At 46.1% G+C, this 27,891-nt stretch overlaps 1 protein-coding gene across 1 annotated transcript in view; it reads left to right on the top strand.

Annotated features, from left to right (window-relative positions):
* LOC141172794 (uncharacterized) overlaps positions 1-27,891 on the top strand; it is a 99,961-nt gene that overhangs the window by 32,294 nt on the left and 39,776 nt on the right. The window contains exons 10-18 of the mRNA XM_073657314.1: positions 10,805-10,931; positions 11,009-11,220; positions 11,364-11,526; positions 12,786-12,868; positions 13,130-13,290; positions 13,394-13,556; positions 13,832-13,998; positions 15,864-15,930; positions 16,027-16,158. Of these exons, the coding sequence (XP_073513415.1) occupies positions 10,805-10,931; positions 11,009-11,220; positions 11,364-11,526; positions 12,786-12,868; positions 13,130-13,290; positions 13,394-13,556; positions 13,832-13,998; positions 15,864-15,930; positions 16,027-16,158 (1,275 nt within the window). The remainder of the gene's footprint in view (positions 1-10,804; positions 10,932-11,008; positions 11,221-11,363; positions 11,527-12,785; positions 12,869-13,129; positions 13,291-13,393; positions 13,557-13,831; positions 13,999-15,863; positions 15,931-16,026; positions 16,159-27,891) is intronic.

Here is a 27,891-nt window from a genome sequence, read left to right as displayed (position 1 = left end):
TATGCAAATTGGATTTAAGTGTCATAAAAATGTAATTATTTGTTTTTCCAATAAACTCATGGATGGTTTTTCTCTCAGGGTCTTTGGATTACTGACATCAATCTCAAACATCTGTGATAATTAGTTGCCAGGTGAGGCCCAATTACAGGAAAACTACTTAGGAAGGACGTTCCGCATTATTAAGTAGCTGCAGGTTTCAAGCAGTATGGTTAAGAAAAATGATCTCTTTGCTGCTGAAAAGCGTCACATAGTTCAATGCCTCGGACAAGGTATGAAAACATTAGGAAAACTAGTGTTATCATTGTCTGTGAAGAGATTTGTGGCTGATACAGAGCACAGATGGGCAGATAAAGGCATAATGAGGAAGATTTTTGCCGGAAAAATTTATCAGATTAAGAGAGCAGCTGCTAAAATCCCATTAAAAAGCAGCAGACGGCTATGTGAAGCTGTTGGAGCCTCTGTCTGTGAACCTCAATGTGTAGCATCCTCCATAGGCTGCAGTTGTGCATAGACTTACTATTCGGACGCACTTTTAACAGCGCTCACAAGCAGAAATGGTTTCAGTGGCCCAGGCATACATGAAGACTAATTATAAACCAGTCTTGTGTACTGATGATGCTGTGCAACCCTAGATGGTCCAGATGGATGGTTGTTGGACAGCAACCATGTCCTAAAGAGGCTGCGGCGTCAGTAAGGAAGTGGCGGAGTCATATTTTGGGCTGGAATCATGAGGAGAGTGCTGATAGGTCCCTAAAAGTGTGAAAACAACATTGGCAAAGTATATAGAGTTTCTGACTGTCCACTTTTTTCCATGGTACAAAGAGAAGAACCGCTCCATCCATGGCAAAATCATCTTCATGCTGACAACGCTCCATCTCATGCTGCAAAGCAACCTCCGAGTCGTTGGCTGCTATGGGCATAAAAGGAGGGAAACTCATGGTGCGGCCACCACCCTCCCCTGACCTCAGCCCTATTGAGAACATTTGGAGTATCCTCAACATAAATATCTATGCGGGTGGAAGACCGATCACATCGAAACGCGAACTCTGGGAGGCGATTCTGCCCTACTGCGGAGAAATTCAAGCTGAAAGTATCCGAAAACTCACAAGTCCCAATGGATGCAAGAATTGTTAATGTGACATCACTGGAGGGCCCTATGTTATGTAACTTGGCCTGTTAAAATGGTTTTTATTGAAAAATATTTTGATTTCAGTGAATGTGACCTCGTAATGCTGCAAATTCAACAAATGACCATTTTCACCTTGTTTGGAAACTTTGTTGTGCAGAATAATTTGGTGCATTTTTATTTTTGACAAAAATCCTGTTATCATTGGGAGGCTTGTAAAATGTTATTTACCCTTTAGCGGTTGATGATTTGAACATTATACTGACTCATTAGTATCGACCATTTAGGAAAATCAGAGATAAATAGCATTCCCATAATAATTTGGAACGCGGTGTATACGGATCGTGTGTGACAGTAACACAACGCTATAGAAATGCGCTATCGGCACAATCGCACATCGCCCTGTGGAATAAAGTTACTGCACAGAGAATGAGGCAAAACCAATCCCAACAACAATGACGTGTTGCTGTTTGTTTTCCCCACTTTCATAATTTTTTATCCCTTGTATTTCAATACATTAAAAGGTAAAATTGTGCAGTCAAAAAATGCAACTCAAATAAACAAGGCTTCTTACGGAAGAAATATAGTTTTGCAAGGTGGGGACTGAAAAGCTAAAGTGAGAAAATTAAAATGTTTGTGGTGAGGGATTAAACACTTTATACTATTTAATATGCCATTTTCCAGCACGTGGATGTATGGATATGCGGATTAACGCTTCATTTATGCAGAAGTTTCTTCATTTGTATTCATTTATGCCCATATTCTGTGCAGCTATGCACATGTTTATAGGAATTACAAAAGTGCTGATTGTTGGATTATTATAAGGGAGGGGATCGATATGTATTGGCACTGGTACTGCCTTGGAGGTTTCATAGAAAATGCATTACTGGTAAGACTTATTCCACTTTTCTATCCACACCTCCTTAACACCACAGGAGAATGCCGAATAACCAGATCTTTAGGGAGGGAGTATCGCTTGCAGGACTTTCCTCCTGACGCTCGGTTTACAGGCTGAGTGATTGTCCGGATGATGATTTTTAGTGAACATCTATATTTAGAAGTCTACTCAGTGCTATCACTCAATTATTGCAACCTTTTCAGCATAAGGACATAGAGATGTCAATCACTGATTAGACCCGCCTACTGGACTCCCAAGCTCAGAATGAATAAGAATTTTCAAGCAAAAAGATACAACATTTTGTTTACTCTGTCGCCTCATTGGGGGGGACACAGGACCATGGGTGTTATGCTGCCGTCCACTAGGAGGCGACACTATGCATAATCTGAAAAAGATTAACTGTGGCTCCTCCTCTGCAGTATACACCCCTGGACGGCGTCAGCCTTCTTCAGTTTTTGCTTAGTGTCGCATAGGAGGCACACCTAAAATTTTTACTCCGATTTTTTTACGACGGGATTACAGATGAAGAAAAGTGGGTCTCTTGCGAGACTCCCGACATGGCTCCTTCCTCTGCCCCCTATTAGGGGTGCACAGATGAAGTGGAGATGGCTATTCCCCATGTCGCTCCTTCCCCAGCCCCTCGGGTGCTGGTCGAAGTCAAGACCCCCCTCCTTCCCCAATTCCTTTTGGTTTCTGGGTTGAGGTCAAGGCGAGGATAAAGCCCCCTGATGGTGACAACAGCACCCTCCCTAATCCCCCTCTGGGGGTATTAGGTTCAGACGCCTCAGGTAGGGCCTGTACAGGTTGCACTCTGCAGCTCTCAGTAGCTAGCACACTGCACTGAATCTAGGGACCCCAGCCCTGCTGCGGACTCCTGTTTGGGCCTAGCCGAAGCCGCCACCCCCTCTCCGCCCCCCGGATGACGAATATGACACTCTACAGTGTCATAGAAGGGGCGGATCCACACTGAAAGGGCGCGTTTTCACAGCAAACTGCCGCCCTTTTTCAGCTCTCCGCCTCCCCTTCTTCCTCATACTCCGGCGGCCATTATCTACTGGAGGAAAAAATTAACCCTGCAGCTACCGGTCGGCACATACAGAACAGGCCTGCCAGTCTCCGGGGGGCACAGGACTGTGGATCTTCGGCACTGGACCTAGAGGCACACTAGTGGGGTAAGATCACAGCTGGAGTTTCTCCCTCGGCTGTGAATCCTATAAGCTCCTCTGCATAGCCATGGCCCTCTGCATAGCCACCCCTGTGCACTATGCCAGGCTCAAGGTCCAAGAGAACCAGGCTGGACTGCTATTATGCACTCTGTACAGCCTGCAGTAATACACTCCCCAGTGTCAGCACGTAGCTATGAACACTACCCAGCAAAGGGAGAGTTCCACTCAGGGACATGACGGCACGGGCACATCCACGTCTAGGTCAGGACGCAAGCGGACCCACAGGTCGCTTTCATCTGCGTCATCCCATACCACACGGTTATCCCCTTCTAGGGAGAGACACCGTAGTCCCGGCTCATCTGGACCGTCCCCTGCCAGGGACAGACAATGCAGATCCCCACAGCCATCCCTGACCAGAGAAGGCCTCCGCTCCGGTTCACCCAGCAGGAGACGCCTTAGTGATACACAGGATTCCGACTCAGACAAGGAAACCGACGGGTCCCTAATCCCTATCCCCCCTAGCAATACAGCGCTAGTTGATGATCCAATATCATCCATCCATCTGGTGCTGGACATCTCTGATCCAGCCCCGGAGACACCAGGACATAAGATTTCCTTTGAAGGAGTTCTGAAACCGGTTTAAGGCGATCCTTAAAAAGCAGTTCTCACAGCCTGAGAAGAAGATTACCAATCGCAAATATCTGGAGGCGCGGTACCCCTTCCCACAGGAGGTCACCAAACAAAGGACAGATCCACCTGAAGTGGATCCCCCAGTCTCTAGGCTAGCAGCACAGTCACTCCTTTCACTGCCAGATAGCTCAACCCTCAGGGACACGGCAGACCGGCAGGTAGAACGCATGGCTCGTTCAATTTTCGAGGCGGCAGGGGCCTCCATGGCTCCCGCGTTCGCCTCAGTTTGGGCTGCCAAGGCCATCCTGGCTTGGGCCCAAAATTTACAAGCTAGCCTACAAGTATCTGCCCTGAGCTGTCAGACCAAGCGGCCCAAATAGCAGTTGTAGCAGATTACATGCTTCATACAGCTCTGGATTCTGCAAGGGGTGCAGCGGGGATAGCATCAAACGCCATCACGATTTGGCGTATCCTCTGGCTGCGGGAATGGAAAGCAGATGCAGTCTCAAAGAAGTCCCTCATGCACCTCCCGTACCTCAGTGGTCGACTTTTCGGTGAACAGTTGGACACAATGATATCCAACGCCACCGGGGGTAAGAGTACCTCTCTCCCCCAACTGAAGCCCAAAAACACTTACAAGAAGCACAACCAAACTCGATTCCAATCCTTTCGAAACTCTTCCGATGGTCCGTCTCACAGAGAGAACTCGCGGTCGACGCAAAAGTCGGACAAGACCTGGCAGTCAAGAGCAGGCCAGTCAAAGTTTTAAGGAGGAAAATCTCAGATTTCCTCCTCATCATGACTCACGGACTCCGGAAGACACCCCACCTGTAGGCGGCCGTCTTTCGCTCTTTCATCAAGTCTGGCTGCCTATTACAGAAGACAGGTGGGTCAGGGAACTAGTGTCTTCGGGATACAAGATAGAGTTCACTTCCAATCCACCAAACAGACTCTTTCTGTCTGTTCCCCCAAAACCGCCAGCCAAGGCTCGTGCCTTCCACCAAGCAGGCTGCTCGCTTCTTCAAGCAGGAGTCATAGTACAGGTCCCCGCGGCCGAGCGCTTCCAAGGGTTCTACTCAAATTTATTCGTAGTCCCCAAGAAAGGAGGCGGCGTAAGGCCCATACTCGACCTAAAACAGCTCTACAATTATGTACGGGTACGTCATTTCCGCATGGAGTCCCTTCGGTCCATCATTGCGTCCATGGAGAAGGGAGAATTTCTCGCCTCCATAGACATACAAGACGCATACCTGCATATACCAATTGCGCCCGCCCATCAGAGATTTCTCAGGTTCACAATCGACCAGGACCACTACCAGTTCGTGGCTCTCCCGTTCGGACTCGCCACGGCTCCCAGAGTGTTTACCAAAGTCATGGCAGCCACCATGCACGTCCTGCACTCCAGAGGCATAGTAGTCGTTCCATACCTGGATGATCTTCTTATCAAGGCTCCCACCTTCAAGGACTGCGAGCTCAGCGTCTCAATCACAATCGACATTCTGAGTCGCCTGGGTTGGTTAGTCAACCTACAAAAGTCATCACCAACCCCGAGTTAGTCTCTGACCTTCCTGGGAATGTTATTCAACACCTTCAGGGGTCTAGTGCTCCTTCCCAAGGACAAGGCACTGCCTCTCCGTTTAGGAGTTTGCACCCTCCTCAGCAAACCCCCTCGATCTCGCCGATTTGCCATGAGAGTCCTTGGCAGGATGGTGGCGGCAATAGAAGCGGTCCCATTTGCCCAGCTTCACCTCAGGCCTCTCCAACTAGCCATCCTCAAGTCATGGGACAGGAACCCTTTTTCTCTCGACAGGGAGTTCCAGCTGATGTCGTCAACCAGGAGGTCCCTGCACTGGTGGCTCAAGCCAACCTCACTAACAAAGGGGAAATCCTTTCTCACGGGTCAATGGAAGGTTCTGACAACCGACGCGAGCCTGACGGGTTGGGGTGCGGTGCACCTACACCACAGAGCACAGGGCAAGTGGTCTCCACCAGAAGCGACCATGCCTATCAACATCTTGGAAATTCGTGCCATCCTTCTGGCGTTGAGAGCCTTCCATCACTTACTAGCAACCGCTCACATCAGATTACAGTCGGACAATGCCACGGCTATGGCATATGTGAAAAACCAAGGGGGGACCCGCAGTGCCCAGGCGATGCGAGAAGTGACACACATTCTCCACTGTGCGGAAGACACAGGTTCGGTTCTCTCTGCGGTCCACATTCCGTGTGTGGACAACTGGGAAGCAGACTTCCTCAGCCGGCAAGGAATGGACTCGGGAGAGTGGTCTCTCCATCCCGAAGTTTTTCGCCAGATCTGCCATCGCTGGGGGACTCCGGACGTGGACCTAATGGCATCCCACTTCAATGCCAAGGTCTCCAACTTCATGGCCAGAATACACGACTCACGGGCGCTAGGAGCGGACGCCCTGGTTCAGGACTGGACCCAGTTCCAGCTCCTGTACATTTTTCCACCTCTCCCCCTGATATCAAGAGTGGTGAGGAAGATCAAGCAAGAGGAAGTTCTAACCATCCTAATCTCACCAGACTGGCCCAGACGTACATGGTACGCCGACATCGTACTGCTCACAGCAGATGTCCCCTGGCGTCTCCCCAACCGCCCGGATCTTCTGTCACAAGGCCCGTTCTACCACCAGAACTCAAGGGCCCTCAATTTGACGGCATGGCTATTGAGACCTGGGTTTTAACCCAGTCAGGATTCTCGCCTGACATCATTGGAACCATGATCAGGGCACGGAAGCCAACCTCTGCTAAGATTTATTACCGTATCTGGAAAGTCTTCTTTACCTGGTGCGAATCTCGTGGCCAGACCCCATTCCCTTATTCCCTCCCCAGGGTACTTGGGTTTCTCCAATCGGGTCTGGAGGCCAGACTGTCCCTGGCCTCCCTTAAGAGCCAGGTGTCAGCTCTCTCAGTGCTTTTTCAGAGGTGCATTGCTAACAAGCCGCAAGTAAGGACATTTCTTCAGGGGGTTTCCCGATTGGTTCCCCCCTACAGACGACCACTAGAAACGTGGGATCTCAACCTGGTGCTGACAGCATTACAGGAAACACCTTTTGAACCCCTTAGGGAAGTCTTACTCTTCCTTCTATCCCAGAAAGTGGTTTTCCTAGTGGCAATCACCTCGCTACGCAGGGTGTCTGAACTCACAGCACTCTCCTGCAGACAACCCTTCCTGGCTTTTTACCAGGACAAGGTAGTCCTCCGTACGGTTCCATCCTTCCTTCCAAAGGTTGTGTCCAACTTCCACCTCAATGAGGAAATTTCACTGCCATCCCTCTGTCCGGTCCCGGTTCATAGAGTGGAGAAGGCTCTGCATACGCTTGACCTTGTCAGGGCATTGCGTATCTATGTGTCTAGGACTGCGCCCTTCCGGAAGTCTGATTCTCTTTTCCTTCTTCTGGAAGGCGGCCGCAAGGGTCTGCCAGCTACCAAAGCTACCCTTGCCAGGTGGATCAAATCCACCATACAAGAGGCCTACCGCCTCAAAAATTCTCCTCTTCCAGCAGGAATTACGGCACACTCTACACGTGCGGTAGGAGCCTCCTGGGCCATTCGACACCAGGCTTCGGCACAACAAGTGTGTAAGGCAGCCACCTGGACTAGCCTACACACATTTACCAAACACTGCATGGTTCATACCCAGTCCTCAGCAGACGCGAGCCTGGGTAGACGTATCCTGCAGGCGGCAGTGCCCCAATTATAGGGGCCTATCTACACAATATTCGTCCATTAATTCCCACCCAGGGACTGCTTTGGGACGTCCCATGGTCCTGTGTCCCCCAATGAGGCGACAGAGTAAAGGAGATTTTTGTGTACTCACTGTAAAATCTCTTTCTGTTAGCCTCTAATTGGGGGACACAGCTCCCACCCTGTTGCCCGTTCCGGGCCGTTGTTATGTTGAGTTCTCATATTGTTTTCTCTTGAGCTCGTACATAGTTGCCTTCTTATAGGCATGGTTATGTTATCCATGTTACGTTCCTCCTATTGCTTTTGCACAAAGCTGGAGAAGGCTGACGCCGTCCAGGGGTGTATACTGCAGAGGAGGAGCCACAGTTAATCTTTTTCAGATTGTGCATAGTGTCGCCTCCTAGTGGACAGCAGCATAACACCCAAGGTCCTGTGTCCCCCAATTAGAGGCTAAGAGAAAGAGATTTTACGGTGAGTACACAAAAATCTCCTTTTTTCTACAAAACCATCTATTAATCTGCTCATCTTCTTCTCTAGATCATGCTACCTGCACTTCCAACTGCATGAGCAATATGACAGGTTTCCTTTAATACTTTGCTAAGGTAATATCGATCAGAAATGCTGTATTCCAAGTCTTTTTATGTCAATCTGCAAAAGTCATTCCCAAGGAGCATTCGTAAAGCCTTCAAGGACCAAAGGTTAGCCTGAAAGAGAGGGAATGACTCGATGAGAAGTTGCATTGTCAGATCCACATCATATCGTGTGATAATCAGCCTAAGTCACTCTCTCAGCTCTTTCTAGGAGCTTCAGCCTTGGCTAGGCCTTTTCTCAGCAGTATGTAGTTTCCAGAATCCCACCTGGTGGTCCTCAACATTTTGATCTTACATGAGACCCTTATATCCAAGATCCTGGAAGAATCTTCTGGAGACTTATTTTAGAAGGCAGTATTTGCTCTTTTTTTGGCAAAAGCGATGCAATTAAGATTCTTTTAGTTCTTTATAACCAAGATTTTCTGTAACACCCTCTAGGGTTTGGAGTAAAAGAATATGCAGAAATGTCAGATTCGAGAAAGCGTGTCTGTCCTGGAGATTCAGAGAGAAAGAGTTCTCATCTTTTTAGTTCTAGAGAATTGTGATCAAGTCGATATCTCCAGTCGTGAAACAAAGGACCAAGGACTGAAAGATCTTTTTCTTCAGACACAATTCCTGAGGGGTAACAACTTTGCTGTTGATAAGGTCACCATAATCCCTTTTACGGTTTTAAGTTTAGCCACATCTCCTTGGAGCCTCGGTGGATTGGACTAGATCCTATGAATGAGACCTAGTCCCTGACTGCATGGAACTGCAGGGATGCAAGCAGTCAATAAACCTAGGATAGACTCTTTTCCCCTGGAAAGACATTTGTATTTAGGCATCTGAAAGGATCCTCAGTATACCAAATCTGATCATTTCTTGTTCACAAATCAACCTCGGTTGCAAAATGTTGTTTTCTAGGACTGGTATGAAAAAAAGAAAGGCAGAAATGGCAATGATCAGAAGGTCATCGAAATATGGAGCATTATGTATCATGGGATAACGAAACAAGGCTTGAACCATTTGTTTGGTGAAAGTTAGAAGAGCTGATGAAATCCAAAAAAAGAAGTGCTAAGCACTGAAAATGAATAGTATTCAGGTTTAACTGTACCTTAAGTATGGTATATTATGTAAACTGTAATGTGGTAGTACTAGTGTTTAATACAGCCATGTATCAGAATACTACTAATGGCTTGAGGGTCACTACAGATTCAGAGCAGGGGGTCTGATCAGTGTCAGAAATACTGGAACAATGCAGACAACAGCGAACACCAGAGACCAGAAAAACCATGATGATGTCTAATTCCCAAACTTCCAGTCGCTCAGAAAGCGAGGAGCGTGCTCCCCACTGACCGGAGAAAGGACTGTGGAGGTGCTGTACAAGACCGGAGCCCACTGTACAGCTAAGAAAGTTTTTATTCATAGGAAAAGCTGGTTAAGGAGTATCAAGATCTTCAACGGAGAATGGGATGTTACATTCTCCGCCAGTATTAAAATGCACCTCATACTCATCTCTCATGATTGCCCCTAGTAAGGGACTGAAAACTACTAATAATGACCAATTGGGGACAGAAAATTATAATAAGTAATTAAATAGGTCCTGTGCTGCTGTCAAAAAAAGGATGAGGATAGAAAATGTCTCGGTAGAGGAGATGAAACCTTGTCTTGGGTGAAAAAAATGGGTAAAAAATCCACCCCTGGAAGAGTCGTTGCTTCTTTCCTCCATTGTGGTTACTTTGGAGGCCAAGAAGCATCTACATCCAAAATGTATTAAAGGGCATCTGTCACGACAAATTTACACTTCAAACCACATAGCCTTGTAGGAAATGGAGCAACAATAAATAACGGTCTTTTTATTTTTAAATCTGTTCCTCTGTTACCTGTTAAAAATAAAAAACTGTATCTTAATATGCAAATAAAGGTGTTTACTGCATCCTCTGTGTGGCTAAGTGCCTCTGTGCACCGTCCACCCACTTATTTACATTACTGCCCCTCTTTCCTTCTATGCTGATGGTGCTTGCCCAGAACCAGCTCTGCCTGAAACTAAACCTCTCTTATGTGATCACTGTCACTGTGCCGGTGGGAGCCAAGAAATCGCTCTCTCCTCGCTTCTGACATTGCTCATCTCCGATTCTCTTACCTCAGTGCAGAAATGAGCACACAAATCTCTTCTCGCTTCTGACATTGCTCATCTCCTCTATCACTTCAGCGCAGGAGAGAGCACACAAATCTCTCTCTCCTCGCTTCTGACATTGCTCGTCTCCTCTATCACTTCAGCGCAGGAGAGAGCACACAAATCTCTCTCTCGTCCCTTCTGACATTGCTCGTCTCCTCTATCACTTCAGCGCAGGAGAGAGCACACAAATCTCTCCTCGCTTCTGACATTGCTCGTCTCCTCTATCACTTCAGTGCACGAGAGAGCGCACATATTGCTATCTCCTCGCTTCTGACATTGCTCATCTCTGATGGTCTCACCTCAGTGCAGAAAAAAGCACACAAATTGCTCTCTCCTCGCTTCTGACATAGCTCTCCTCCTCTATCGCTTCAGTGCAGGAGAGAGCACACAAATCACTCTCTTTGCAGCTACATTGCTCAGGTAAAGCTGTGCAGCAATGTCATCAGCGAGTCGAGAGTGAGTCATTATCTTCTGCATCGTATGTCAGGACACACTGTCTAATAACACATCCTATCTGGTATATTACAGAGCGGACATCCAGTCATTATCCCCTCTATCAGAAGGATCACTTGTTTAATACAAACCCTCACTGGGATTTTGGGGCCTTCAGGAGGCTCAACCACCTCATCGGGGAGACCCATGTGAATGTTTCCAGGTAGTCACTGTCTTCTCGCAGTTTATCACTTTTACGCCCTTGCTCAGGGCATTGATCGTGTGTTATCTATGTTGTAGATTCGCCCACGTCTTCACAGATCCTGGTACATACGTGTTCATGGACAACGGGGTTAGGGATCGATCGCTTTTTGTGACGGTGAAAGAGAATAATGTGTATTGTGATCCGGGGGCCTCTCGTATCCAGCCGTCTTCTCCATATCAGCTGGTCAAGCAGGGTATTGTTACCCAACAAAGGCTCCAACTGGCACCAAACTGGCCGGCTATTTTGGGTAATACATTACTTCCTTCACATTGTGTATAGTGCGGGCATTAGGGGAAGAGGGGTGGCATTTCTTCCTATTACTGCAATCCTCACTATTATACTGTGTCTGTAGCTGCAATTACTAATGGTGCCATCTTGCATGTGCTGTAGGCATCCTGCTGCTGCTCCTCATAGTGATGGTCACTCTGCTGGTCCTCACCTTGGTACTACGACCCTCACTCTACACCCCCTGCCCGCTGAAGAACTGGAAGCCCAGATGGAGGAGTCTTGGAGAACCTTATATCCCACCTGAATATGTGCTCACACAAGACAGGTGGTCTTAGGGATATGATGTACAGTATATATTATTATGTAGAATACTCTGATATACAGTATATATTTAGATAATACAACATGTGGCCTCCATATATGTCATAAAGCTCATACCCTAGATGGAGTAAAGTAAGTGCCCCCTCCACATTCATCTTCCAACCTCCCCTTCTATCCATAGACATTAGCAGATCACTCTACTGGGAAAATGAGAGCGGGAAGAGGTCGGGCTCACAGTCTCCAGTCTAGTTCATCCCAAAGAAGTTGGGATCTGTGCAGCTGGTCATGTTCTTTCACCAAACCCTCCCCCTCCCCCCACCTCATGTCTGTGTAGCCCTTGTGCACTGGGCACAGTCATGGGGAACAGAAAAGGGTCTTCCCCAAACTCTTCTCACAAAGCAGAAGCTACAATTGTCCACAATGTCTTGTGCTGAAAACCTGTACAGAACACGTCTCCTCCAGAGTCCAGTGGTTGCGGCTTTACACCACTCCACCACTCCACTCAGCATTGTGCTTGGTAATGTACGGCTGCATGCAACTGCTCGGCCAAGAAACTCCCGGCGGGGGCTCAGTGTTTGTGCTGATGTTAATACCAGAGGAGGTATGGGGTCAGCAGAGCTTTGATGACTTTTCTGCCCTCTGCTCCTCAGCACTCAGCCCCCCCGCTCTGTAACATTACGGGGTCTCCACTTTCATGGCCGAGTTGCTGCGGTTCCTTCCACTTCTCAGTAATATCACTCTCACAGGTGATGGGGGAAGATCCAGGAGGAAGAAATGTCATGGACGGACTTGTTACCCAGGTGGCTCCTGTTACAGGAGATGGCTGCAATTACAGGACCCCCGCTGGGATCAGTGAGCTTTTTATTATCAGTCATTCTGTGACATGTTGGTAACAGCAGACAGTATGGCGGGTGACAGTGTTATACATCAGGGCGCGAGGGTCGCAAGTTATTTGTTGGAAGCGATGGGACTGAAGGAAATACCCAAGTTTGGTTCTAAGTGTATCCTGTCACTTTTCTCCATTTAATGTATGACCTCTTTTTAATATCGTATACCATGTGACCTAGATATGACATATACCAGATAAGAACTTGTATACAGTATACCATGTGACCTTCATATGCTATACACCATGCACCTTATGTACGACCACTATATACCATAAATCGTCATTTATAGTACTTGTACATGTGACTTTTTGCCAGACGTCACCTTGGTGCCTTTTACGTTACGTCTGATATCCGCCTTGTTTTCCTCTCTCAGCCTCCGGTTTTATGAAGCTGTCGGCTCTCGCGGCTCTGGAGAGATACAAGACATTGGGAAAAAGGAAATCTCCTATGGATCAGGTGCGTACAGTACATGATGTCTACAGGTCAATGTTGCTCAGCCTCTATTCACTGTGCGCTCCCTATCGGATCCCTGTAAATAAGTGTCTGCCATTAATGGTTTACATATAACAATTAGAAGTCCCCAAAAAGAGAATTTTCGAGTTGGACCTGATCTGTCCGGTTGGTTTTACTCTCTATAAACCACATTAAGCCATCACTATCAGCATGTTTCCTATTCGTTGATGGCCGCAGAGCCTTCACAGACATACTATGTCTTAGATCGTAGGAGCTGTGTACGCCTCCTGGAGGATTTCAATGTACGAACTTTATTTGACAAACTGGAAGACCAAAATCTTCACTTGACGTCTCAGCTAGGAAGACACCGGAGCGAAACGCTCTCCTTCTACAAGGCCTTCATACACAGGATACAGGTGCTGAAGGTGAGCCCAAGGCCATCCCTGTGACCCAGATCTATTGTATGAAAGGTTCTGCTAAGGGTTTTAGCTGGGTCATGCATGTTGGTTTTTTTTTTTCCTGTTCCAGGAAATATTACAGACTCTCGAACTGGGAACCAATAAAAGTGTTGAGTGGAGGAAAATCCCACTGGAAGGTGAAGAGGAAAGTACAAGAGCTACCATGACATCCCAGCAGAGTCAGAGCTCGTCCCTGATGATCAACCAGGGGTATAACACCGAACCGACCCAAGGTGAGGCTCTCGCGTGATCAGCCATCACCTGGAAACCAAATATTTTATGTTTCTATGTACCTGCTACCTTAAAGGAGTTGGCCAATACTTTGAGTCCCTTTCATGTGAACTCTCTGCCATAGATGAGCTCTTTTGTAAATACCTTGCTTTCCCAAATCCGTCTGTAACCTCAGATGAAGCTTGACTTGATGTCTCACTTGCTTTTTGACTTAATCCGGGACACATTGAGCGCCATTTTCGTTATTTTCTGCCGTAACATTCTGTGTTAATTTCAGACATTTTCATGCAAGAAGCCACCGCACTTATGAAAGTTGTAAAGCTCACATTGATGAAGGTGTCCACTGAGCTAGCAGCAAAGAAAAACATGTCCGCTAAGGAGCCGCACAACCACATGAAGGCACATAATGGTGCCAGAGCAGCCGAACCCCTGGAGCACGATGAGGTTGGATATCACTGTTAAAAGTTATGAGTGGATTCGGGGCATTTTATTTTTTTTTACTTTTGTGCATGTGTTTTTGGCTAAGAAACATTTTTTTCATAAGGGTTTTATCATAAAGTTTTGCAGTGTGTGTGTTTTTTACATCCTCTATGTATCACTGTACATAATTGACTGCAGAATTAGTTACCAGTAATCTTGTTCTCTGGTCTGTAACCCTTATGTCTTCTCCTGTATCATCTTCTGAACTGGTTTAGAACCACTACTATTTCACCTTGTAGCGCGCACCGTCCTAAAGAGTCCCCGACCAATGGCCGGAGGACTTCCCCTATATAAGGCACCTCCTCCAAAATGGAGGTGCCTGTGCAAGGCTGTTGTTTGTGTACTAACACTCTCCTCAGCCCCTAGGTTCCAGTGCCCGCCAGCCTGTCTATCAGCCGTGCCCGCCTGCCTGTCTATCAGCCGAGCCCGCCTGCCTGTCTATCAGCCGTGCCCGCCTGCCTGTCTATCAGCCGTGCCTGCCAGCCTGTCTATCAGCCGTGCTTGCCTGCCTGTCTTATCAGCCGTGCCCGCCTGCCTGTCTATCAACCGAGCCCGCCTGCTTGTCTATCAGCCGTGCCCGCCTGCTTGTCTATCAGCCGTGCCCGCCTGTCTGTCTATCAGCCGTGCTCGCCTGTCTGTCTATCAGCCGTGCCCGCCTGCCTGTCTACCTGCCGTGCCCGCCTGCTTGCCTACCCGCATGACCTGCCTGTCTACCAGCCGTGCTCATCTGCTGTGCCTGTTGGCTTCAGCCATCAGTCCCGTGGGTGTCACCTGCTTTCACACAAGGTCGGTCCCAGAGTGGCACCTGGTTCTCCTTCCCGGTCCCTCCTTGGTTCACGGAGTCGACTGAGCCGCCGTGTCGCCAGGGTCGGTCCGGGTAGACACTTATTTACTCCCCTCTGGTCCCTCCTTGCATCACAGCACAGAGGTTCCAACACCCGGATCCGTAACACACCTCAGAAGATAGTTAAGGATTACCCTGTTTTTCGGACTATAAGACGCACGTTTTTCCTCCAAAATATTGGAGGAAAGTGGGGAGTGCATCTTACAGTCTGGATGTACTTTATAGTGTGGCTGTGGCTGTGGAGGGGGAGTGGCAGCGTAGGAAGAGCAGGTCACAGGAGGCTGCTGCAGCTAACACTGTGCCCTCTGTTAAAGAGAATGAATATTCACTGTTCCCCACGCCCATAGTCCCGCCCACCTCTATGCACTGAAGGCGGCGCTGAGAGGTGGATAGGAGTGGAGAGCAGTGAATATTCATTCTCTTTAATAGCAGACACATGTGATCGTCCAGCAGCTGCAGGAGCTGGCGGCTGTGGCTAAAAGTGTGCACGCTAATAAAGAGAATGAATATTCACTGCTCCACACGCCCATAGTCTCGTGCGTCTTATGGTCCAGAGCGTCTTATAGTCTGAAAAATACAGTACGTTCACTGGTAACTCATTTCAGTCAGCTTTGTACAATGATAAATAGAAGATGTAAAAGTCAAATACTCCAGAATTCACAAAAAAAGACCCTAATGCGTGTAGTTCACTGGACAGGGTGTTTGGGGGTCTAAGAGTCAAACCTTCAATGGTTATAAACTGATAGCATGTCCTAGGAAAATGATCTCACTTTGTAAGGTGGGAAAAAGTTAATGATGGGTTGGTCGCTGATAGTGGTGCCATTTTCACAGTTTTTGATATCTCATAGTTTTATATCTGTAGTTTCCTACGTATGAAATAATTTGAGATTGTCATGTGAATTATTTAATTAACTGAATTCTGCTACCAACTTTACAACGAGGGACACCGTCCCCAGATTCTGAATATTTCCTTACTTTACTTTAGACCTCGGCCAATAAGATCGCCTATGAAGGTCTGATGAATGGCAACATACCGATGCTTTCTTCTGTAGGTGCGTCATAGCCAATGATTCTTTAGAATAGTTAGGACCTTTTATGTAAGAATTCTTTGGACCTGGATATTTAGATTTTACCTTTACTTTTCCTAGGTTCACAGTTAAACCCACAGCTCTTTTTGACGGCGTTGTACAGAGAAGAAAACCTTAAGAAACTCATCACTGCTAGCCCTTTAACTAAGACTTTGGAAGAAATCAAGCAAGCACTTAATAAACAGACTCAAGGTGCTGATTGGTGACTGTGATGTGTGATTAAATGATTGGTGACGTCTTCTCTAAAGTCTTCATAAAGCATGTCAACCGTAGTGTTATGATCTGCTACAAGCACTAAGGAAAGAAAGGAGATCTGTCCCTACAATAGAACTAAGCTAGATCCCTACGATGAACCTGATCCTGCGATCAGACCCGCTAAAGTCCTCGGCTAGTCTGTACGAAGACCTATAGATGCAAGGGAGGGATCCCTACAAGAACTAGGGACTGGGATAAAGTTGGACACCTCCTAGCAGAGATTGTAGCAGTAAAAGACAAACACACAACATAGAACATAAAGGTCCGAAGACCTAGCTAAACTGACTGAGAAAGGTAACTAAGCACCAGGCTAGCTTAAGAGTAGAAATTACAATGAAGTCCAGCAAGGCCAGGAGGGCAGAGCAGGATTAAATAGGCAAAAAAGGTCATGTGACCAGCAAGATAGAAAAAACCTAACAGGAGAGTTCTAACAGTACCCCCTCTTCTATGAGGATCCTCCGGATCCCCTAGGCCCAGGCTTATCAGGAAACCTCTTGTGAAACGCTCTGACAAGTCTGGAAGCAGAAACATCATCTGCCCTCACCCATGAGTTATCCTCGGGTCCGAAACCCTTCCAAGCGACGAGATACTGCAAACTCCCTCTATACCGTCTAGAATTAAGGATGCAGGAAATTTTGTATTCCCCGTCCTCCACCACCGGAGGAACAGTGGCAGAGGCGTCTCCATCCAACACATAAGCTCTTTTCAACAGAGAAACATGAAACACCGGATTAATCTTCCAGGAGGTAGGAACCTCCAACCTAACAGCAGATTGGTTAACTACCTGAAGCACCTTAAAGGGCCCTACAAACTTGGGACCCAATTTTTTAGAAGGAATCCTCAACTGCAGATTCTTAGAGGACAACAAACCATGTCACCAATAGCAAACAAAACCTCTTGCCGTTTCCTATCAAAGTACCTCTTAGATTTTTTGTTAGCCTCCTGAAGATTACCATGCACATCCGTCCAAATTCTCTCCAAATCACCGGAAAAACTCTCCTCCTCAGGCACAGCCGATACCAATTTGGAGAATGACCCAAAAGACGGATGTCTCCCAGAACAACAAAAAAAGGCGAACAACCAGCAGAAGAGGATGTATGGTTGTTAAGAGCAAACTCAGCAAGTGGCAGAAACTCAGACCACCCCTCCTGATTGTCTGCCACAAAACAACGCAAGAACTGCTCAACATCCTGATTCTTCCTTTCTGTCTGTCCATTAGACTCAGGATGATATCCGGATGAAAACGACAAATGAACTCCCAACCTGTCACTAAAAACCACGCCAAAAACGAGCCACGAACTGAGGTCCCCTATCCAAAACAATGTCAGTAGGAACGCCATGTAGTCTGACAATTTCCTTGACAAAGGCCTTAGCGAGTGTCTTAGCGCAGGGCAGTTTGATGAAAGGAACCAAGTGACACATCTTGCTAAAACTTTCCACGACCACCCAGATGACTGTGAAACCCTCAGAGGGGGGAAGGTCAGTAATAGAGTCCATAGCCAGATGTGTCCAAGGTGCACTAAGAACCTCCAGAGGGCAAAGCAACCCCGCAGCAGGAGTATGTGAAGACTTAGATCTAGCACACACAGTACATTGACGCACCCACTTAATGACTTCCTTCTGCCATCCAGGCCACCAAAAACTGCGACCCACAAGTCTCTTGGTCTCAGAAATTCCTGGATGACCTGCCAACCGAGACTCATGACACTCAACAAACAAATCTCTCCTAAAGGTCCTAGGCACAAACAACCTCCCATGGGGAGTGTTAGATGGGGCATTCTCCTGTGCTTTAAGAATCTCATCTTCCAAAACGGAGTCCAAAGCAGCAATCACAACACCTTCTTGTAAAATGCTCTCCTCCTCCTCAGCACCGACCATGGGAGAAAAGCTGCGAGACAAAGCATCCGCTTTAACATTCTTGGTACCCGGGATGTAAGTAACGGAAAAATTAAACCGCAAGAAAAAAAGTGCCCACCTAGACTGACGGGCATTCAAGCGCTTGGCAGCATCAAGATAGATCAGATTTTTATGATCAGTGAAAACCTGAATGGGAAATTCAGCACCTTCCAAGAGATGACGCCAGTGTTCAAATGCGAGTTTAATCGCCAGCAATTCCCGATTACCAATATCGTAATTAAGTTCAGTCTCAGAAAATTTTTTTGAAAAAAAAGCACAGGGATGTACTCCATCCTTGTTTTCCTGAGACAATACTGCGCCAACCCCCACCGAAGAAGCATCAACCTCAACCAAAAACGGCTTAGTCACATCAGGCTGCATAAGGATGGCAGCAGAGGTGAACCTCTCCTTGAGATACACAAAAGCTTCAATGGCCTCAGTAGTCCACTGAACCGCATTAGCACCTTTCCTGGTGAGATCGGTCAGCGGTTTGACAATAATAGAAAATTTTTTAATGAATTTTCTGTAATAATTGGCGAAACCCAAAAACCTCTGTATCGATTTCAAACCAATAGGCCTAGGCAGGGTCGGACTGGGGTGTCTGGGGCCCACAGGGAGAACTGACTCTAGGGGCCCACCTACAGCCATATGCAAATATCTGTTATCCGCTATCCCTGTTATAGTGGAGCATTGACTGGCGGCTCCTGCACATCTACTGTGCACCACTATAACTGGGATGTACAATTACGGTAGTTTGCATTAAAGGGGTTCTTTGGTTAAAACAAGTTATCACCGATCCATGGGATCCACAGGATCGGTGATCACTTATTGATCGTTTGGGTCCGAACATTGGAAAACGCACCTATCAGAAGAATGGGGAAGTTTCATCCCTGACAGGACACTTATCCCCATTTTAAAATGCAGCTTCCAAAAAAGAGCAGCGCTCACAGTCACTGAGGGAATGACTGGATGAGTGGTCGCATCTCACAGGCCGCTCCAGTCTAATGGGGTGAAAAGCTTCACATTCTGCCGATTGTGTCCCAGCAGTCAGACCCCCCCCAATCAATATCATCACTGATCCTGTGGAGAGGTGATTACTTGTTTTCACCAGAAAACCCCTGTAAGTGCATCTCTGCCGCTCTGGTCCAAGTATTTAATCTCTAAGGCCACGGCCCCACTATCAGTATTTGGTCAGTATTCGGTCAGTATATTTTCTCAGGAGTGGGAGCCAAAACCAGGTGAGGAACAATCAGAGAAAAGGTATAATAGAAACAAGTCACCAATTCTGCATTTATCACCCACTCCTGGTTTTGGTAGCGACTCCTGAGAAAAAATACTGACCGAATACTAATGGTGGGGCTGTGGCCTAATGGAAAAAAATATTTTCCTAGTTAATATCAGCAAGAACAAAATGACTGCCATACACAACACAGTACACTATATCAACACCAATAATACCACATACAAAAGGGACAAATATCGCCACACCATGACTAGATCACATATTACCACCACATAGTGACCGAATAATACCACATACAAGGAACAAATACGGCCACACCATGACCAGACCACATATTACCACCCCAAAGTGACCAAATACTACAATACTGATCATGAATACAAACCACAATACTAACAACACTGTTATTACCACCAGCTACATTATACACAGGAGCTCTGTATATAGTGTCAGTGTACAGGTAATACAGGGATCACCAGTGACATTATACACAGGAGCTCTATATATAGTGTACAGTGTACAGGTAATACAGTGACCACCAGTGACATTATACACTGGAGCTCAGTATATAGTGTCAGTGTACAGGTAATACAGGGTTCACCAGTGACATTATACACAGGAGTTCTGTATATAGTGTCAGTGTACAGGTAATACAGTGATCACCAGTGACATTATACACTGGAGCTCTGTATTTAGTGTACAGGTATTACAGTGGTCACCAGTGACATTATACACAGGAGCTCTGTATATAGTGTACAAGTAATACAGTGGTCACCAGTGACATTATACACAGGAGCTCTGTATATAGTGTACAAGTAATACAGTGGTCACCAGTGACATTATACACAGGAGCTCTGTATATAGTGTACAGGTAATACAGTGGTCACCAGTGACATTATACACAGGAGCTCTGTACATAGTGTATAGTGTACAGGTAATACAGTGATCACCAGTGACATTATACACAGGAGCTCTGTATATAGTGCACAGGTAATACAGTGGTCACCAGTGACATTATACACAGGAGCTCTGTATATAGTGTACAGATAATACAGTGGTCACCAGTGACATTATACACAGGAGCTCTGTATATAGTGTACAGGTAATACAGTGGTCACCAGTGACATTATACAAAGGAGCTCTGTATATAGTGTATAGTGTACAGGTAATACAGGGATCACCAGTGACATTATACACAGGAGCTCTGTATATAGTGTCAGTGTACAGGTAATACAGTGATCACCAGTGACATTATACACTGGAGCTCTGTATATAGTGTACAGGTAATACAGTGGTCACCAGTGACATACACAGAAGCTCTGTATATAGTGTATACATAATACAGTGATCACCAGTGACATACACAGGAGTTCTGTATATACTATATACACACGTGGTCAGAATTGTTGGTACCCCTCGTTTAATGAAAGAAAAACCCACAATGGTCACAGAAATAACTTGAATCTGACAAAAGTAATAATAAATTAAAAATCTATGAAAATGAACAAATGAAAGTCAGACATTGCTTTTCTGCTTCCACTGAATTAAAAAAAAAATTAAACTCATGAAATAGGCCTGGACAGAAATGATGATACCCCTGAAAATAATGTGACAAAAGGGACATGTTAAATCAAGTTGTGTCCACTAATTAGCATCACAGGTGTCTACAATCTTGTAATCAGTCAGTGGGCTTGTATATAGGGCTACAGATACTCACTGTGTTGTTTGGTGACATGGTGTGTACCACACTCAACATGGACCAGAGGAAGCAAAGGAAAGAGTTGTCTCAGGAGATTAGAAAGAAAATTATAGAAAAGCATGTTAAAAGGTAAAGGTTATAGGACCATCTCCAAGCAGCTTGATGTTCCTGTGACTACAGGTGCACATATTATTCAGAAATGTAAGATCCATGGGACTGTAGCCAACCTCCCTGGACGTGGACGCAGGAGGAAAATTGATGACAAATCAAAGAGACGGATAATATGAATGGTAACAAAAGAGCCCAGGATAACTTCTAAAGAGATTAAAGGTGAACTTCAAGCTCAAGGAACATCAGTGTCAGATCGTACTATCCACCGTTGTTTGATCCAAAGTGAACTTCATGTAAGACGACCAAGGAGAACACCATTGTTGAAAAAAAAAAATAATAAAAAAGCCAGACTGGAATTTGCCAAACTACATGTTGACAAGCCACAAAGCTTCTGGGAGAATGTACTATGGACAGATGAGACAAAAATGGAAGTTTTTGGCAAGGCACATCAGCTCTATGTTCACAGATGGAAAAATGAAGCATATCAAGAAAAGAACACTGTCCCTACTGTGAAACATGGGGGAGGCTGTTATGTTCTGGGGCTGCTTTGCTGCATCTGGTACAGGGTGTCTTGAATCTGTGCAGGGTACAATGAAATCTCAAGACTATCAAGGGATTCTAGAGAGAAATGTGCTGCCCAGTGTCAGAAAGCTTGGTCTCAGTCGCAGGTCATGGGTCTTGCAACAGGATAATGACCCAAAACACACAGCTAAAAACACCCAAGAATGGCTAAGAGGAAAACATTAGACTATTCTGAAGTGGCTTCTATGAGCCCTGACCTAAATCCTATTGAGCATCTTTGGAAAGAGCTGAAACATGTCGTCTGGAGAAGGCAACCTTCACACACAAGACAACTGGAGCAGTTTGCTCATGAGGAGTGGCCAAAATAGCTGTCGAGAGGTGCAGAAGTCTCATTGACAGTTACAGGAATCGTCTGATTGCAGTGATTGCCTCAAAAGGTTGTTCAACAAAATATTAAGTTAAGAAGAAGAACCATCATTTCTGTCCAGGCCGATTTCATGAGGTTAATTTTTTTTTAAATTCTGTGGAAGCAGAAAAGCAATGTCTGACTTTCATTTGTTCATTTTCAAAAATTTGTAATTTATCAGATTCAAGTTATTTCTGTGACCATTGTGGGTTTTTCTTTCATTAAACGAGGGGTACCAACAATTTTGACCACGTGTATAGAGTAAGTGTACATGTAACACACTGACTCACCAGTGACGTCTCTAGGTGAAGTCCTTCATCTTCGCTTTTCTTCTTCATCTGGCACAGACAGCCATCACTTCTTCCAGCCAGGAATCATCTCTGCAGAAAATAACACACAGTTATCAATAACTGATCTCTTCTAGAGAATATTCCCACTTTTCCCCCCGACTTCTACACTACACCAGTTGAAGAAAAAAAGCAACATAGTGCCGTCCTGCACAGTAACAGGACCCCTCTTTTGTCCCATCCCATGGAAAACAATTTCCTAAAAAGTAAATTATATTACAGAAGTAATAATGTAATAATAATAATTGGAATCTAAAGTAATAATGTTCCCCACTGGTCACCATAAACTAATAAAGTATGTTCCTCAATCTGGCTCCCAAACAGTAATTAAGTCCCTTGTCTAGCCAGGCACCCCCATATGTCCCTTCTGGCCACCATTTGTCTAGTGTGACCCCTCCATATATTTATCCTAGCACACGTGTATCGAGCCTGCCCCCTCCCATATACCCATCCTAGCCCCCCCATGTGGCCAGTCTGCCCCCCCCACATATCCATCCTTGCCTCCATGTTTCCAGCCTGCGCCCCCATATATCCCACCCATATATCCTCCATGTGTCCAGCCTGCCCTCTACATATCCATCCTGGCCTCCATGTGTCCAGCCTCCCCCCTCATATATCCATACTGCCCTTACCCCCTGCATATATCCATCCTGACATCCCCCATATATACAGCGTGCCCCTCCATATATTTATGCTAGCCCATGTGTATCGAGCCCGCCCCCCCACATATTCATCCTAGCCCCCCATGTGTCCAGCCTGTCCCCCCCCCATATACCCATCCTGGCCTCCATGTGTTCAGCCTGCCCCCCCATATATCCATCCTGGCCTCCATGAGTCCAGCCTGCCCCCCCATATATCCTTCCTGGCCTCCATGAGTCCAGCCTGCCCCCCCATATATCCATCCTGCCCCCAATATATCCATCCTGGCCTCCATGTGTCCAGCCTGCCCACTCCCCTTTGCCTGGGTCCAGCCATGGTCCCCCCTTGTGTGTCCATCCAGGGCTCCCCCTTGTGTGTCCAGCCAGGGCTGTTAGAACCTTGCTGTTAGGTTTTTTTTCCTTTGCTGGTCACATGACCTTGTTGGCCTATTTAATCCTGCTCCGCCCTTCTGGCTTTGCTGGACTTCATTGTATATCTACTTTCTAGCTAGCCTGTGCTCTGTATCTAACTCTGTTAGTTTGCTTGGTCTACGGACCTCTAGGTTCTATCTATTTTGTTTGTTCGTCTGTCTGCTACTATTTCTGTTAGGAGGTGTCCCATATTCCTCCCAGTCCTTAGTACTTCTAGGGATTCCCTCCCCAAATCTATAGGTCTCCGTACAGACTAGATTAGGACTTTAGCAGGTCTGATCGCAGGATCAGGTTCCCTGTTACATCGTAGGGATTCAGCTGAGTCTTATAGTAGGGACAGATCTCCTCTCTTTCCTTAGCTTTGGTAGCAGAACATAACAGTAAGTCCAGCCTGTAAATTCTCTAAGGAAAGATTTTTTTTTTGTTCCATCATGGTGTCGGTTCAGGATTTGGCTAAACACCTGCAGGGACTCTCTCTGGAAGTGGCCGAGCTCCGTCAGCACGTGAGTAACTGTCCTGGAGCACATTTCTTGGAGCCTAAGGTATGTTTGCCGGATTTATTTTTTGGTGAACATCGAGAATTTTTTTCATTTAAAAATGCTTGCTTATTGTATTTTCGTTTGAGACCCAAGTCCTCTGGGGATGAATCCCAGCGCGTAGGGTTCATAATGTCACTTTTGCGCAAAGAGCCTCAGGAGTGGGCCTTTTCTTTGCAACCTAGTGATACATGCTTCAGATCAGTGGATAGTTTTTTTTCTGCTTTAGGACTATTATATGATGATCCTGACCGTGTGACATCAGCTGAGACTGAGTTGAGACGTTTAAAACAAGGATCAGGTAATGTCGAAAAATATTGTACACATTTTCGTCGTTGGTCCACTCAAACAGGGTGGAACGATTCTGCTCTGAAAAGTCTATTTCTTGCTGGGCTCAGTGAAAAGGTTAAAGACCTGCTAATTGCTTATCCTACACCTGAGGATTTGCAACAGGCTATGCAATTAGCTATACGGGTGGATAGAAGACTGCGTGCAAGGGTTAATGAGAGCAAATCCTCTGCTATGTCAGTTTCTGGTTATGATAATGTGTGTACTAACAGTGGTGAACCGATGGAGATTGGATCGGTGGCACCTCGCTCTCAAGAGAAACACCGTCGTTTTTCAGAAGGCTTGTGTTTCTATTGCGGGAAATCTGGTCATTTGATTAAAGGCTGTGAGCTTCGTATGAAGAAAGAAAAAAAAATGGTCAGTCACGCCCGTATTGCCTGTTTAAATTCCAAGGGTGTATTTTTAGCTGCTTCCACGATTGCTCAGGAAAAATTAATGGAATTTCGGGTGTTTGTTGATTGTGGGTCTACTCTGAATGTAATTGATGGGGGATTCGTGGAAAGACTCAATTTAAAACCTGAACCTTTATCATCCCCCATTGCTGTGGTTTCTGTGGATGGCTCCCCTTTGAAGAATATTACTCTCAAGGTCAGTGAATTTCCTCTCACTATTAATGGTGTTCACCATGAGAAATTGGATTTGGTAGTGTTGAATAACTTGCCTTCTCCAGTAATATTGGGTTTGCCCTGGTTAAAATTTCACAATCCTGTACTGGATTGGTCTACCAGTGAAATTAAATCCTGGAGCCATAAATGTTATGACAAGTGTTGTAATGGGCGTATTGCAGCTTTGGATAGGGGAGAATTGCCTGTTCCTATTCAGGATTTTTGGAGAGTTTTTTCTGAGAAAGAATCGCAGGTTTTGCCTCCCCATAGAGACTATGATTGTTCTATTGAATTTGTCCCTGGAGCGACTCTTCCTAAAAGTCGTTTATTTAACCTTACTATTCCTGAGAGGAAGGCTTTGGAGGAATACATACAGACAAGTTTGGCCGCCGGTCACATTAGGCCCTCTAAGTCTCCTGTGGCGGTTGGATTTTTTTTTGTAAAAAAAAAGGACGGCGGTTTACGTCCTTGTCTGGATTTTCGTGAGATTAACAAAATTACGGTACGCAATCCTTACCCACTGCCATTGATTCCTGATCTGTTTAACCAGTTAATGGGGGCCAAGTGGTTCTCTAAAATTGACCTTAAGGGGGCATACAATCTGTTGCGCATGAAGGAGGGTGATGAATGGAAGACTGCTTTTAACACTCCTGTGGGTCATTTTGAGAATCTGGTTATGCCTTTTGGTCTTACTAATGCTCCTGCATTTTTTCAGAATCTGATTAATGACATCCTTAGACCTTTGATCGGTAAAAATGTGGTTGTGTATTTGGATGACATTTTGATTTATTCGCCAGATCTGGAGTCTCATTGGCGGAGCGTGCGTGAGGTATTACAGTTATTAATGGACAATTCGCTTTTTGCTAAGCTGGAGAAATGTGAGTTCGCTGTACAGAGAATTAGTTTTTTGGGCTACATTATCTCCAGCAAAGGTTTTGAGATGGATCCGGTTAAGGTTCAGGCTGTGCAGGAATGGCCTAGGCCTATTGGTTTGAAATCAATACAGAGGTTTTTGGGTTTCGCCAATTACTATAGAAAATTCATAAAAAATTTTTCTAGTATTGTCAAACCTCTGACTGATCTCACCAGGAAAGGTGCTGATGCGGTTCAGTGGTCTTCTGAGGCCATTGAAGCTTTTGTGTATCTCAAGGAGAGGTTCACCTCTGCTCCCATCCTTATGCAGCCTGATGTTACTAGGCCGTTTTTGGTTGAGGTTGATGCTTCCTCTGTGGGGGTTGGCGCAGTATTGTCTCAGGATAACGGGGATGGATTACATCCCTGTGCATTTTTTTCAAAAAAATTTTCGGAGACTGAATTGAATTACGATATTGGTAATCGGGAATTATTGGCTATTAAACTCGCATTTGAACACTGGCGCCACTTCTTGGAAGGTGCGGAATTTCCCGTTCAGGTTCTTACGGATCATAAAAATCTGATATATCTTGACGCTGCCAAGCGCCTGAATGCCCGTCAGGCTAGGTGGGCACTGTTTTTCTCGCGGTTTAATTTCTCCGTTACTTACATCCCTGGTACTAAGAATGTTAAGGCGGATGCCTTGTCTCGCAGTTTTTCTCCCATAGTCGGTGCTGAGAAAGAGGAAAACATTTTACAAGAAGGTGTTGTGATAGCTGCTTTAGACTCCGTTTTGGAAGATGAGATTCTTAAAGCTCAGGAGAATGCCCCATCTAACACTCCTCATGGGAGGTTGTTTGTGCCTGGGACCTTTAGGAGAGATTTGTTTGTTGAGTGTCACGAATCTCGGTTGGCAGGTCATCCCGGAATCTCTGAGACCAAGAGACTGGTGGGTCGCAGTTTTTGGTGGCCTGGATGGCAGAAGGAAGTCATTAAGTGGGTGCGCCAATGTACTATATGTGCTAGATCTAAGTCCTCACATACTCCTGCTGCGGGGTTGCTTTGTCCTTTGGAGGTCCCCAGTGCTCCTTGGACACATTTGGCTATGGACTTTATAACTGACCTTCCCTCCTCTGAGGGTTTTACTGTCATCTGGGTGGTCGTGGACCGTTTTAGCAAGATGTGTCACTTGGTTCCCTTCGTCAAACTGCCCTGCGCTAAAACTCTCGCTAAGGCCTTTGTCAAGGAAATTGTCAGACTTCATGGCGTTCCTACTGACATTGTTTCTGATAGGGGTCCTCAGTTCGTGGCTCGTTTTTGGCGTGCCTTTTGTGACAGGTTGGGAATTCATTTGTCGTTTTCGTCTGGATATCATCCTGAATCTAATGGCCAGACAGAAAGGAAAAACCAGGATGTTGAGCAGTTCTTGCGTTGTTTTGTGGCAGACAATCAAGAGGGGTGGTCTGAGTTTCTGCCACTTGCCGAATTTGCTCTGAACAATCATACATCTTCTTCTGCTGGTTGTTCGCCTTTTTTTTGTTGTTCTGGGAGACATCCGTCGTTTGGGTCGTTCTCCAAGTTGGGATCTGCCGTGCCTGAGGAGGAGAATTTTTCCGGTGATTTGGAAAGAGTTTGGACGGATGTGCGTGGTAATCTTCAGGAGGCCAACAGAAAATCTAAAGACTACTTTGATAGGAAACGACAGGAGGTTTTGTTCGCTGTTGGTGACATGGTTTGGTTGTCCTCTAGGAATCTGCGGTTGAGGATTCCTTCTAAGAAATTGGGTCCCAAGTTTGTAGGGCCCTTTAAGGTGCTTCAGGTTGTCAACCAATCTGCTGTTAGGTTGGAGGTTCCTACCTCCTGGAGAATTAATCCGGTCTTTCATGTCTCTCTGTTAAAAAAAGCTGTTGTGTCGGATGGTGACGCCTCTGCCTCTGTTCCTCCGGTGGTGGAGGACGGGGAATATGAAATTTCTCGCATCCTTGACTCTAGACGGTATAGAGGTAGTTTGCAGTATCTTGTGGCCTGGAAAGGT

This window comes from Phyllobates terribilis, unplaced genomic scaffold (genome assembly GCF_046119375.1).
Source record: "Phyllobates terribilis strain yellow unplaced genomic scaffold, ASM4611937v1 Scaffold_12__6_contigs__length_324123572, whole genome shotgun sequence".
Taxonomy (NCBI): domain Eukaryota; kingdom Metazoa; phylum Chordata; class Amphibia; order Anura; family Dendrobatidae; genus Phyllobates; species Phyllobates terribilis.
The sequence above is the reverse complement of the archived record's forward strand: the minus strand, read 5'-3'. Positions and strand labels throughout refer to the sequence as shown.